The sequence below is a fragment of the Bacillus rossius genome (genome assembly GCF_032445375.1).
Source record: "Bacillus rossius redtenbacheri isolate Brsri chromosome 9 unlocalized genomic scaffold, Brsri_v3 Brsri_v3_scf9_1, whole genome shotgun sequence".
Taxonomy (NCBI): Eukaryota; Metazoa; Arthropoda; class Insecta; order Phasmatodea; family Bacillidae; genus Bacillus; species Bacillus rossius.
This window is the reverse complement of record NW_026962012.1, coordinates 20674084-20689175: the sequence shown is the minus strand read 5'-3', so window position 1 is coordinate 20689175 and position 15092 is coordinate 20674084. Positions and strand designations below refer to the sequence as shown.

Below are 15092 nucleotides of genomic sequence, written 5' to 3'. Positions count from 1 at the left end.
TAAAGAGAATTCACACATCTGCTCACAGAAATTAATATTTCGTTAATATAACCTGCTATTTTCGAATTATACAGGTTTAAACACAATTTTTATGCTATTTTCAGGTAATTTTTATTTTTTGGGGGCCAAAATCTGTCCAATTCGGTTATAGCGAGGACACGGTTATAGCGAGGATCAAACCCGGAACCGTGACATCTCGCTATAACGGGACTCTAGTGTACTTATTTTATCAAACAAACTAGATAATGATAGGTTGATAATGTAATCATTAAACAGGCAAATTGTTCCATTATTACTAATACTCAAACAAATAATAATTGCATATAATTAACAAGCAAGTCAAACAATTTTATGTGTCATTTTTGAGATACATTACAACAATTCAAAAAGTATTTAATAAACAAGTTTATAATTATTTAGAACATAAAATAATGTAATTGAAATTGTACTCAATATTGAACATTAGTTGCTTATCACATAAAAGTTAATCCAAAATGTAAAGTATCATGACTCATTAGTCTGGACCCTGATTTCACTTGCAAATGTCTTCAAATATCCAAATACATACATACATTTCACGGTGATCAATAGTCTGGAAATAGTAGTATCCCTTCAGCACAACTGTAACTTCACCAATCACCAGTATAGAGTTTATATATTATTGTCCAGCCGTTACTACATCGGGCAGCACAAGTATTAAACCTCAGGACTACTGGTGTGTTTGTGAGTAACCAGGCAAAACTAGTTCACATAAAGTTCAATTCTTAGAAGTTCTCGGAGAATAAAGATTATTAATTACTTATATGCTCTTACTTTTACTCATGTCTAAGCAAGATATATATATTCAGTGAGCTTTGGGCTTCTAAATAACATCTTCAGTAATAAAGTCTATATAAATAAGCATAAACTGGAAACAAACTTACGTACGTTAAAGTAGATATTTCAATTCAAACATAAATACTGTTATTTGTATAACTGCCCTATTACTATTGATAATATAATCTTGCCTCTGGTGATGGGTCAAATCACTTTAATCACATTTTAAAATCTACATTTAGACCTTACGAGTCAGTAATAAAATTACAGTGTTTTATCGCAGAATGACTGCGCCGTTATTTTAAGGAGTCAAAATTTGGAAAAAATTAATTACCTATCTCATAAACGTTGCTTGATGTTTTAATCCCGCTATTAGATGCTGATGCTTCGTGCAGGTAGTAAACATACTTTGCCAAATATCACAGGACAGTTTTCAAGTTGCAGTCAGGTATGGAAAAATACTTTGATTATAGTAAAAATAGTTTTAAGACATTCCCACAAAATACGGTCAAATGTTTCGGTCCCGCCATTTTCTCCATTAGATGTACGTAATTTTTTTCCATGTAAGATGTTCCCCAAAAGCTTTGTTTCAAGTATGAAACTATATTTTTCTCTAAGCTGAAATCCATTGTTGTTAGAATATTATTGTTTACTTATTTAACAATCAGAAATAAAGTTTAAAATGTGTAAATTCTCTTCTAAACACTTTTTTAAAGTTATAAAATTTATCTGTTCCATTGACGCAATGAAGCACTTATGTAAATGAAAATGTAGCCAAGTACTAGGTGGCATCATACATGTTTGGTTACGTTGATGCCTGTATAGAGAATGCCTGTAGTCTAACATTGATAACACTCTGTCTTGTATTGAGTAAACTACATTCGATAGCTTGGCCTGCACTCTTTCGTGGTTAGTGTGTACTACGACGATAGTTATGGGTACGCTACGTTAGTTCCGCCTCACGTTTGAATCACAGTTTTATTATCATTTAAATTGATACAAAATATGTTTTGTTGAATGACTAATTAATTTTGTTTGGAATACTTTTGTACACTCTGCATTTTCATTAAATGTAATTTTCATGCAACAGTTTTGTTATTAAAAAAAATTGGTTGTCTGTAAAGTCGGTTTACGGACGATAGTTTAACGTGACGTCATAACAAAACATTGATGGAATGATTGCATACTTTTATGAATAAAATTGAATCATTTTAATTTTAATATTAAAAGAATAAATACTTGAAATTATACTAGTAATCAGATTTTTAAAATGCAAGAATAATTAACCTTTATTGCCGAAGTTGTTGTAATAAGCAATCAAAACCACAGATTAAAATTCGTCGAGAATATTTTACGCTTTTATGTCTTCCAGTGCTCAAAATGATATGCAATTGTGGCCCCAGTCACAAAATTTTATTTATAATTCATTAATAATAACGCCCATCGCGATAAACAAAGGAAAATATGAATTAACGAGTGCCTGGTTCCCGCGGCAGCTGACAGAGAGCACGATTCATTCGGTTCGCGTCCGTCACCGTAGATATCAGCACCGTAGGGGAATAATATTATTTTGTTTTAATAATACGATTTTATACCAAATACGCATCCCAAATACACCAAACTTATTTATAATGTGTTACAATGTTTTTTAAAACATTGTGCAAATAATAATTTGAATTATTATGTGTAACTGTAAAACACCATTGTTCGTTAAAAACGTATTTGAAAATTCAACATTACTTTTAAATAACTGTACCGATTGTGCTGAAAATCGGTGGACGATCGATAAATTATATAATATTAATAATTCCAAAAGACGAAAATATGATTTGAAAAGTCAAATCGATTGTTGTTCCAATCGAGTGGAAGAGAGATACGGCGCATGCGTACAATGAGCGTAACGGGACACATCCGTAGTGGGACAAATTGCGTTACAGGACACTTTTTCGTGCATGCAGCCACTGTGGTGACGCAGATGAACAGATAAAGGTTATAACGTTTAAAAACATCTTTAAAAGAAAATTTACACATCAGACAACTTCGTATTTTTGTTAATTAAATAATTAAGTGGTCATGTCCGAATAAATATCAGATTACTACATTAAAATACATCATTTTATACGGAAAAGATACCTACACAAAGCACTAGGAATTTAATAGCGGGACAAAAAACATCATGCGACGTTTACACGACAGGTATTTTGATAAAAATTTTGACGCCCTAAAATATTGGTGCGATGATTTTGTGATAAAACAGGGTAACACACCAATGGTATGTATAATATATACATGTGCAGGATATAAGAAGTTCCTTTTCCCCCCACAACAGTTTCCTGAAGTGAATACTTAGCTGGTAGATGGTCGTACTTCTGTCACTAAGCTATGTTGTTAACAGTTGTGCTAATGTACCACATTTCTAGACTTTACACAATTAGATGTTAGTGTTATCCTTCGAATTTTCTCTTTTACTAATATATTCCTTGGAATCTTTGAGAATATAACCAGCCCATTTTTAATTGTAACTAAATTCAAAAACCATATAAATCAATTTAACTGTAAAATGATTAAAAATTTGATATCAACAAAAACATGACATGGGAAACAAAAAATACAATCATTTTAGTAAAACAATTAGTTATTTTTAATCGAAACAGTAATTTTATCGTTGGTACACAATATCACCGGAAACCAATCACTAAATCCTCGACTCCCACGCTCCAGGCTTCTACTGGAACGTAACACGACGGATTGTTGCCAGCCGACACGACTCGAGCCGTGCCGCGGTCATGATTCCACGGGCGGGGAGCAATAAAGTCTCATCCTCCGTCGAAAACCCGTCAGTTGGTCGCGCGAGTTAGGGGCCCCGAGGGAATGCAAAAAAAATAACAAAATTTAACATTTACGAAAGCCATTTATACATTCCTGCAGATTGAAACGAGATATTTTTTTACAACATGGTACCTGGTGGGCTCCCACAAAGAGGACGCACAGTGTTTGTTTACAGTCCGTGGGTGGTGGCTCTGCGGAACGCGAGCGGCAGAGCGGCGGAGCGGGAGCTGGCGGCGGGCGCGGGGTCACTCCCACTCGGTGGTGCCCGGGGGCTTGCTGGTGAGGTCGTAGAGCACGCGCGAGATGCCCGGCACGGCCAGCACGTCCGTGGCCATGCGCGTCACCACCTGCGCACGGCACACACAGCCTGTGTTCACTGCCAGGCATGCTCTTACAGTGTCTCAAGTTGAAAGAAACGTTTCATGCATTTTATTTACAGCCAAGCACCGTGCATTTGCTTCAAAGTGACATTCTGGAAAACATCTCGTAAGAATATGTACAAATATAATTTTAAAAAATTTATTTAAATTGAAAATTAATGTACTGCAGTCACACAACCAGTATGAATCATACATTCTTCTATGATGTAACTATTACTCAGATAATTTAAAATAAACCATTTATTTCTACTGCACGTTAGGGTAATCCATACACATCTGTTGATGATACGAAGACAGGGTCTTTCTTGACTGTATTTGTAGTTGCTTAATGTTCTGAATTATGTTCATAAAGCCCTTAAAAGCCATTGCTTGTTTCGATACTGTTGGTTAGTCTAGTAATTGTGTACATATAATTTTTGTAATATTATTTCATTTAAAGTATTTAAACATTGGTTCAGTGCCACAATTTTTTACATTTAAGTTCATTTTTAGGCTACTGTTGTTTCAAGAATGTATATGTTACATGTAAAGAAGGAAAAGGACAGATGCGCGATGGAGTGGCCCCAGCCGTGTGGTAACAAAGGCTCTCAGGCATGTTGTAAATTGTTTTCTTATGCGAAAAAGAGCAGATATTTACATGGCGGCACAGTCCTATAACATATATGCAGGTTGTTTTCACAGCTGTGTAATTGTTTCTCTACAGAACACTACTGAATTAATATTGGAATCAACTACGATGGTCATTATAATAGTTAGTGCAATTATCGTAAAATTTCAAGCAGATGGTCACTAACTAGAAACGTCTGATACTAACAAAAAACAAAGTCTTTTTGAACAAGAACATCAACAAGCAAAAACAGAGGGTTCGCATCGGAATACCACTCTACCCATAGTCAGTGAAACTACGAGGGATTGCTGTTTGCTGATATTGGTGGCTAGCTGAAAACAGGGTATTATCTACGAGACTCGGTTATTCAACGTCTATAAGCAGACTGCAGAAGTCAAGCACTCAATACTGGGAACTATGGGTGAGCCGATGCCGATTGCCGATTATTAAGATCGGCCGATTTGGATCATTTTGCCATTTGCATGATCAGCTTCATCCATGCCGATCCTTTTTGCCGATTACCGCTTTCTGAAGACAAAAGAAATCTCTTTACGTAACACAAAAGCGCCGACAAATTTTTTGTTTCAGAACTGTTGCTTGACATTTTTAAGTAACATTTTTTTTATTTATTATTTATTTATTATATTTGTGACATGCACACCAACAGCCGAAGCTTTGGAGGTGTGCACAGAACAAGTAATAAAAACACGACACATACAAGCGAATAAATACAACATAAACAGGATAATAAAAGACTACACATACAAGCGAATAAATACAACATACACAGGATAATAAAAGACGACACAATAACAAACAAAAAAAAACAGCAACTGAGATAATCTTAACTAAATCATCTAGAATGGGAAGAATAAACAGGATTATAAAATTACTCAAGATATTAGGGTAATCGTAAAAAATTAAAATTTAAAGTTTTTAATAAAATTTTCATATTTATTGAAATTTGAGATAAGTCTGTAAATTAAATCATTATTATTGTGTAAGGAACATAATAGGGATCGAAGGCGGCTTTTGAACTGCGGGACTCGAATACCAGAGTTATCAAGTAAGTATAAGCAATTAATTTTTGAACTATAGCACTTAAACACAAACAGGGCATCCAGATGGATGCGACGATTTGAAAGAGATTCTAATTTGGGTAATTGATGGTGTCTAGAACTAATTATTTTGAAAAATTTATTTTGTATGGATTCAATTTTGTCACTATCGGTGGTGTTAATACTGTTCCCGATAACTGAGCAATATTCGAGTTTACTTCTAACTAAGGACAAATAAAGAGTAAGAATGGAATCAGTATTAGATGCATAGTAAGTTATATAATTTATTAAAAATAAGGTTCTACGGGAAAAGGATACTAAAGAATTAACATGTTGATGAAAGAATAGTTTGGAGTCAAGAATAACACCAAGATCTTTTATACTAAGAGCTTTGGAAATTTTTGAGTTGTCAAGAAAATAATCATATTTAACTGGATGAATTTTCCTTGTGAAAGAAATAATTTTTGTTTTATCTTTGTTAAGTGAAACTAAATTCATTTTACACCAATTATCAATTTCAGTAATATCAGATTGAAGAAGCAGACAGTCATTTAAGGAGGAAATTTCTCTGGATATTTTAAGATCGTCAGCAAACAGAAAACCAGTAGTATGATGAAGAACTTTAAAAATATCATTGATATAAATATTGAATAATAAGGGAGATAAAGTACCCCCTTGAGGCACACCAGAAGTAGCATGATATAAAGTAGAAGTGTTTTTATTAAGTGAAACAAAGAAACATCTATCTTTAAGGTAACTAGTAAACCAGGTTATATAATTATTACAGAGACCGAAGTTAGAAAGCTTAGCTAGTAAAATGGAGTGATTGACAGTATCAAAGGCTTTAGCCAGATCAAAATAACATGCATCAACCTGCCCCCTTGTTGTAACTTTATTGTATATAGGATTAATAAATGAGAGAAGATTAGTAGAAGTTGTCATACTATTTCTAAAGCCATGCTGATTAGGAGCTAATCTGTTGTTTATTGGGAAGTTAATATGTTTAAATATTATTTTTTCAAAGATTTTAGTAAAGCCATTTAATAATGATATAGGCCTTTACTACCCTTTTTATGTATGGGAATAACCTTAGCTATTTTCCATTTAGTGGGAAATACTTGTGATTTTAGACTTGTATTAAATAGATGCAACAATAGAGGCATTAGAATAAAAGAGCAGCCTTTAATAATGAAATTTGGTATACCGTCAGGACCAGTAGACATAGTTGGTTTTAATGATTTAATTCCCCATAAGACCTGGCTCTCTGATAAGCAAGATACAGGAATTGAATCGTGAATAATATCGGGATCAGGGATACGAGGGTGGTTGGTGGATGGTACATATACACTAGCAAAGTACTTAGCAAAGACATTAGATAGAATACCTGGATCATTACAGATATCACCATTGACATTAAGAGAATGAGGTTCACTATAACCATTTTTCATAACATTGACATATCTCCAGAATTTTTTAGGGTTATTCTTAACCTTATTATTGATACTACGATTCCAATTAGTTTTATCACGCTTAATAAGATTTTTAACTAGTGCTCTATATTTAGAGAAAAGAAGGTAATACTGAGTATTATTGTTTCTTTTATAGAGTTTATGAAAGTGTTTTTTAGATTTTAAGGCATGAATTAAATCACCAGAGAACCAATAAGGATGTTTAGAGGCCTTAAGTGTGGATAATGGAATGTGAGTATTGATTTTATCACAGATACAAGATGTAAGTTGATCTACAAGAGCATCTACATCAGTGTTGTTATAATATTCATCCCAATTGTGGGTTTTTAGAGAGTTATATAGGCTTAAGTAATCACCAGCTTTGTAGTTTCTGAAAATAGAATCTGGAGTAAAATTGTGTGAGGTCACCTCAATAAGTAGTTTAATAAGTAGGGTAGGATGATAGATATCCTCTTTGACCAGAGATTCGGCAGCTTTTTCAACCACACAATGGGATAGATTAGAAAGACAAAGATCTAGAAGGTTATTGGAAGATTGTACATATTAGGTTGTGCTGAATTAAATCCAAATTAGATATGAAATCAAGTAGGCACTGAGCCTTGGATCTGACATGTGCACGAGCAATATTGAAATAGTGATTACCTTTCCAATCTATCCCAGGTACATTGAAGTCACCTATGATAATCACATTATCATGAGAATTAACGAGTTTTTGTTCAAGAGCTTCAAAATACAATGTGAATAGATTAGGTGATGTAGTTGGAGGAAGATAAATATTACCCAAGGTTAAGTACTTATTAAAAGCAATTTTAATATTAATCCATACGGCTTCTACTCCACGATAGTCATATAATTGAATTAGCTGAACAGAAGGGAATTTATGTTTATTCACTGCGATCAACACTCCGCCACCACGTTCCATTGATGATAGTAGCGGATCCCTATCAGTTCTAAAAATAGAATAATTATCGGTGAAATAATGAGCATTGATACATCTTTCGTTGAACCAAGTTTCTGTTAGACAGATTATGTCATACTGAGTATTAATAAGATTATCAAAGAATTCAACGGATTTTGTTCTAAGTCCTCTAACATTCTGATATGCAATTTCCCATTCATTAAGATTGGGCATTCACTGGGAAGTGAGTAGGAAGCACTCCTCCAGGCCCTGGCATAGAAGTTGCTGGCGTAAAAGGTGACGATGTACTGCAGGAACTTGGAGGTAATTGGGTAGAATTACCGAGAGCTTCAGGAGATGAATTAGTATTAACAATTTGGTCTTGATGCAGTTTTCCAAAGAAAGGACTGATTAAACAGCCACTGGGCCAAAAAACAATATTATTAATTCTACTAAAATCTTCTTCCAGAACAGATACATGGAAGGAGGCGTAAGAATTATGCTTTGTCCGGAGCTTGGCCACTTTGACTTGCTTGAGATTTAGTTCGTTGGAAATATAATCTACGACTTCTTGTTCCGTGACAGACGGCTCAAAACGCGTGACAAAGAGAGCTTTTGTTTTTTTGTAAATAGGTTTAGCAATTGTTTTTAATGTTGAAACATTCCTGATGCCAATTTGCAAGGGATTTTTCTTACGATCCGTGTTAGATGATTTTCTATCGGAGTTTTCATTATTCGTGGACTTGCGTGAATGTTGTACTACGGTGAAGCCGTCTTCATCGACGAGCAGTTTACCGTTTTTCCTGATGACGTCGTTGGAGACACGCTGAGTTGTAAGTGGGTCACTGGTGCGCGCACTGTTGCCAGATACACCGGATGACTCGACACAAACAGGTTTCTTGTTTGAGGAGACTTTTTTAACTACTTGACTGTATGAATTAACAGAATCAGTCTTAGAAGATAAGATCTGTTTGATCTGTTGCAGTTCATTTTTTATCTCAGCAGTTTCACTACGAGAGTCGATAAGAAGGGTTTTTAACACCATATTCTCACTGTTTAACTCGTCAAATTTCATACTGAGGGATTTCACGGCCGAGATTAAGTCTTCCATGGTGGGATCAAGAAGTTTTACCGTCCAAGCTTCATTAGATGATTTTTGCTTCGATGAACTTTCACTTGCTTTTTCAGATATTCCCGGCGAATTAGAAATCACTTTTTTAGTAGGCGATCTGAACATTTTAGTAACCGTGTCAGGAACTAATTCAATGATCGTATCATTATTATCGGGTAATGAAAACCCATGAAAGTCAGAAAGATTAAGCAGCGATGAATCAATTATTACGTTACTTACGTGTTTTAATCTTTTCTGCAGAAAAAAAATTAAGTAAAGTTATTCTTAAAAATAAACATATTCATGAAAAGTACGTTTGTTTAAAAAGAGTAAACAAAAGCACACAAAACTATTTAGTTAGTCATGCAACAAAATATTTTGTTCAACTTAAAATAGAAAAAAGAAAACGCATTTCGTCATTGTCTTGTCCATACTACTTGTTTATTTTCATCGTTGTGTTTATATGTTTGCTACGTTGTCCAGGTTTGTTTTTTGAACTATCGTCGTGGTACACATTTCCCACGAAAAAGTGCGGGTTATTAAATTTAGTTAACTCAACAAGAGAAAGAGCGCGCACGTTGCATGCGTACGGCAAGCTATCGATATCGATATTCGATGACGTGCGCTCGCTCTACATTGGAATCAACATAATTAAACATGAATAATGCCAACCGGCTACATTTTTATATGTGATACGTAGCGGCGATGAAGACGAACAGATAAAGGTTAAAACGTTGTTTGAATACATCTTTAAAAGAAAATTTACACATCAGACAACTTTGTATTTCTGTAAATTTAATACGTAAACGGTAAAATCCAAATGAATAATAGATTTCAACTATAAAATACATTGTTTTATATGGGAAAACTACATACACAAAGCAGTTAGAATCTAAGAATAGAAGTTCATTGAATCCAGAAAAGGTCAGGATGCTGGTGTTTCTTAACAAGAATCTCCGATATTTCACATGAACAACAATGCAGCTATGTCTAGTTACCCGAAGAAATGACAAATATTTTGTGCTGAAAGGGGTAAATGAACTTTAAATACTGAACACTTTTCCCTCCACTTTTGTAACAATTTTCTCTATGCATGTTATTATATATTTTTTTACTCTTAGCTGTGTAATGTTTTCTTGTGATGAGTATGAGTATGTGAAGTTAATGTGTAAAATACTTACAGTCGATGGAAGATTTATAATGTTTAACAGAAATGTAATTTTGAATTTTTGATTATATGTTTTTAAAAACATATTTCACATTAAGTTGTTTGTAGGGTAAGAGTGCATATATTTTTTTTTACCAACAGTGATCACGTTTGTATCTTTATGCAATACTTTTCAAGTAATTTAGAGCATATTTTACAACCAACTTAAAAAAGCACTAATCGGTCAAAAAAATCGGCATGATCGGTACATTTCTGGCATCGGCATGATCGGCAAATGTGGTGATCGGCTCAACCCTACTCAAAAACGTTTACATAACAAGGAAGGGGAGGGGGGGGGGGGGGCGTATACGCGGGTGGGGCCTTTACGCGAGCAAATACGGTATATCTGCATAAATCATACATGATGATTGATGATTCAATCAGTGTTAGTGAAACATCCACCACAAGTCCACATTATTCTAAACATATTCATAGTTTAATTCATGCATAACTGTATAAAAACTAGTAAATACCTAAAGGATTATTTAAAGCACTTACTAAAGATATTAAAACATTAAATTTGTCTGTTTTTCTATTAAGATAAGAACCACTCCATTCTTATGTCCTACCATATCCGCTGCATTATCAGAACAATAGGGTATACAATTTCGTAAAGGCACAACAAATTTTAAACTTTTGTCAATAAAAGCTGTCCAATATTTTTGCTAGTTGAAGCACCTTGCAAAGATGGCAGAGTTAACAATTGAACAAGAAGAAGGTTCGTAATATTTAACTACAGGTGGATACAACTTATTTATATCATTGGTTCCATCTGTTCACAAAGAATATGGTCCACTTAGCAAAAACTTAAAAACTGTGGTAGTTGTACTAGATTCCATTTCTTTGATTGTCGCAGCAGTTTTTGTGCGCCCGCAACTATACCTTCTTGCTGCGTCTGAATTCGGGAACATTTTCCATAACAAATTTCCAGCGTGATAGACTACACTAAATGAAATGTATGTTCTATTTAAAAACTGGTGAAATAACATTTTGCTTCAATCAATTCCATGTCACTAGTATGGCTCGTCGAAAAGAAACAGTCAGTTTTTTGTTTTTCTTGGCAAGTTCAACATTACTTACGGGTTTCAAATACTCATGATTAGAAACTTCATTCTTCCCACCATGAGACAATTTTATATCACAACAGCACATGCTGCAAAACTAATACTTTGGATCTTTTTCACTTTTGGTGTTACATGGAAACCGTTACGAATACTCTGACTTAAACATTAGACAAACTATTTTTTTTTTTTAAATTTTTTGGTGAACATTATAATGGCAAAAAACAAACTCACTAAATATCTTTATACACAAGCATTAAACTTCTTAACACGTACAGAACAATACAACCCAACAGCACACGCTGCTATTTCTAACACGGAACTAGACGTTGTGTGAATAATTTTCTCTTTTAGTTGTTTCTTGGGGAGAGAAAAAAAAAGAAGGGAATTTCATATCTGCTTTACACAGTTGGTCAGCTCGATTCAGTTCAATCTAATACTTTTCACCTTTTCTTGTTACAGTGACAAAATATGTCATATTCTAACAGAAACAAAATGCAGACAATCAACAAAACCATTTCTACTACCGGTAGAAAAAGGTAAAAATATATTGTAAGCTTGAAAAGTGTAAGGTGCATAGAATCTCCTTATAACCGTAATGTGGATTATTTCCATACAAATTATGGGAAAACAGTTTAAGTTGAGAGGTATGCAAACTGGACTGACCACAAGAAAGGAGTGGAGTTGAAGCTCACAACTATATACTATTGCAGAGTGTGAAACAAGCAAGTAGCAACCCAAACGTAAAGTAGATGCAACATAACTCCGAGCCTGGGTGACGGTTAGAAAATCGTTGTGTGTTTGTGAGTCCCGACATTGGAGAAGGCAGACGTGGCGCGGCAGTGAGAGATAATGCGTAACTTGATAACCGGGGCTACACACTACTGCACAGAGTGAACACTTAGTCCGGTGAAATCCGACGAATACGTTCGTTAACATATCCATGGTACTTACTAAACGTTTTCTTTTACAGTTTGGATCTAAGGTTTGTGTGCATGTAGTGTATCACTTTTGTTCAGAGCCAGTGTTGCATATGTAGTGCAGTACTTCAGTAAAGTACAACTTTATACATAAAATGTCTCCAAAAAACTGCACTCGCAGGCGCGGGAAATCGTCTATAACGTTCTGCAGTTTATGGAAAATGAAGCGCGATTGCAGGAACCCTCCATTTCACTAGAGAAAGCACAGCTGAGAACAGCTAAGGCGACGGGTGTGTCTCGCACGACTGTACAAACAATTAAAAGGGAGGCTAAGAGGAATGAAGCTGGTGAAGGAACATCTTTCGAGACGCCCAACAAGAAGCGAAAGAAAACATGTAAACACGAACTTGACACCTTTGATGAAGCTGTGGCGACGTACTGTGTACAATTTTTACTTACTTGAAGAACGTGTGCCGACTGTCGAAACTGTACGACGTAAACTAAAGAATGACATAAATTACCAAGGTAGCAATACAACCTTAAGGACGACTTTGAAGAAGCTAGGATTCAGGTGGCAGAAAACCAAATCGCAGCGCTTACTTTTAATAGAAAAATCAGATATTCGGCAAAAACGTATATAATATTTCAAGGTTATGCGTCAATATAGAAATGATGAACGCACAATTATATACATGGATGAGTCGTACATATTGCCGTCTCATGTAAAAAATAAAATGTGGAGTGACATGTCCTCAAATGGTTTACTAGTGCCTGTCGCGAAGGGTCAAAGATTAATAATGATTCACGCAGGTGGCGAAAAGGGTTTTATCCCAAATGCTCTTGCAATGTGGAAATGCACCAGGCAACAGGGGATTATCACAAAAACATGAATAAAGATAATTATGAAAAATGGCTCACAGAACAATTAATACCAAATCTTCCACCAAACAGTGTTGTTGTGATAGATAATGCTCCCTATCACAATGTAACAATAAATAAAACGCCTACCTCCAGCTCGACAAAATTGGAAATGCATCAGTGGTTAAGGAGAATATTTCCTTTACTAGTGACATGCTCAAACCAAACTTGTATAACCTCATAAAGAAACACAAACCTTCGCAAGTGCAGTACTCGGCAGACAGACTATTGGTAAATAGTGGCCACACATTACTCCGTCTGCTCCCTTATAATTCGGATTTGAATCCAATAGAAAGCATATGGGCTAAAGCAGGGCTGCCACCACTTTGAAAACAATATCCTTGATTGAAATGTGAAATATCCTGTAATATCCTTGTTTTGAATATAAAATAACTTGTAAAATCCTGTACATTAAAAAATACCAAAAAAATATGCAATTTTTATGAACATTACTTGATCATAATGTACCTAACTATACTTCAATCAAAACAATTCAATTTTTAACACTTTATACAAGTATTTATACACACACGTAGCCTACACTTCACCACTGGCAGTATTTAAATACCTATCACTTTTTCAGATTTTTTGCCCTATTCCTCATTTCTTCTGTTAGCTGGAATTCTGCCATATTCTTCCTAGAAGAGATATGCAACAAAGCATTTAGCATTGGCGATTCAAGACATGACCTGTGCGCTGTCTTGATAAGGTTGAGCTTACTAAATATCTTTTCCACCCCTGCATTGCTGTGTGGAAGAATAAGCATTGCATTTGCAAGTTTACAAAGCAGTGGAAAACATGTTTTCCCATTAATTTCATACTGTGACACTTTATGCAAGGCCTGCCACCAAATTAGGTTCCTAATTCCTCTTTATAGCATTTAAAAATCCTGTAAAATTTATAGCTGTAATATACATAATTTATTTTTCGTGGTAATTTTAAATATACCTACATTGTATTCCAAAACATAATTTAAAAAAAAATCAAATGAATGTAAAAAAAAATTATGATTTGCCACTTACATAACAAAACTAATAGTTGGTATCACAATAAAATGAAAAGTAATTTAAAAATTTCTCTTCAGTATAGGCTTTGGTGCTTTTCTTATTTTCAAACTATAATTACATCCATGCAACTGAAGTTATTTACAAGTTTAAAAAAACAAACAAATGTATTTCACATCATTAACTAGCTACTTTTTCATGTTCTGTGCTCTTTTCCGCATCTCGTCAGTGGGCTTGAAAGCCAGACCTGCAGATGTTCTCATTCTGCAATGCAACAGCGCATTTAACATTGGTGATTCCATTGACGATCTGTGAACAGTTTTAACCATCTTGAGATTGCTGAAAAAACCCTTTCCACAGCACATTTTCTCCAGTTGCAGCAACACTCAAAGCCATGTTGATTCATCAATCAGTGTGAAAAATTGTGTTTTCATTGCATAGGTAACATAATCTGCAGCTGATGTACCCAAAGATTGAATAATTATCTGGCTAGTTTAAGTGCGAGAACAATGAAAGTTTCTTGCGATTTCACTATCTGGAAACATTTGCGGGACAAGTTTCGTGAAATTATCACTGCGTTTCACAGATAAATTGTTTTCACAAACGAAGTTCGCCCATAACAGTTCCGCATCAATTATTTTGTTTGGTTTGGTTACAAAACTTGTCAAAGAACAACTCTGATCAGCAGCTCGGTTTTTCGCATGAACTTGCGTCTTCAAGCCGCCCTTTGTCACGATAAGTTCCGAGTTGCAAGTCGAACAAACGGCGGGAAATTCCGTTTTACCACGCCTCAACCATTTCAATTCTTGCTCCC

General features: G+C 34.8%; 1 protein-coding gene across 2 annotated transcripts in view; it reads right to left on the bottom strand.

The window, feature by feature from the left end:
• Positions 1 to 327: 327 nt before the first annotated feature.
• Positions 328 to 15092, bottom strand: part of LOC134542617 (GMP synthase [glutamine-hydrolyzing]) — a 417842-nt gene continuing 403077 nt past the window's right edge. For both annotated transcript variants that reach the window (XM_063387016.1, XM_063387017.1), the window contains one exon: positions 328 to 3992. In XM_063387016.1, the coding sequence (XP_063243086.1) occupies positions 3891 to 3992 (102 nt within the window). In that variant the 3' untranslated portion in view covers positions 328 to 3890. The remainder of the gene's footprint in view (positions 3993 to 15092) is intronic.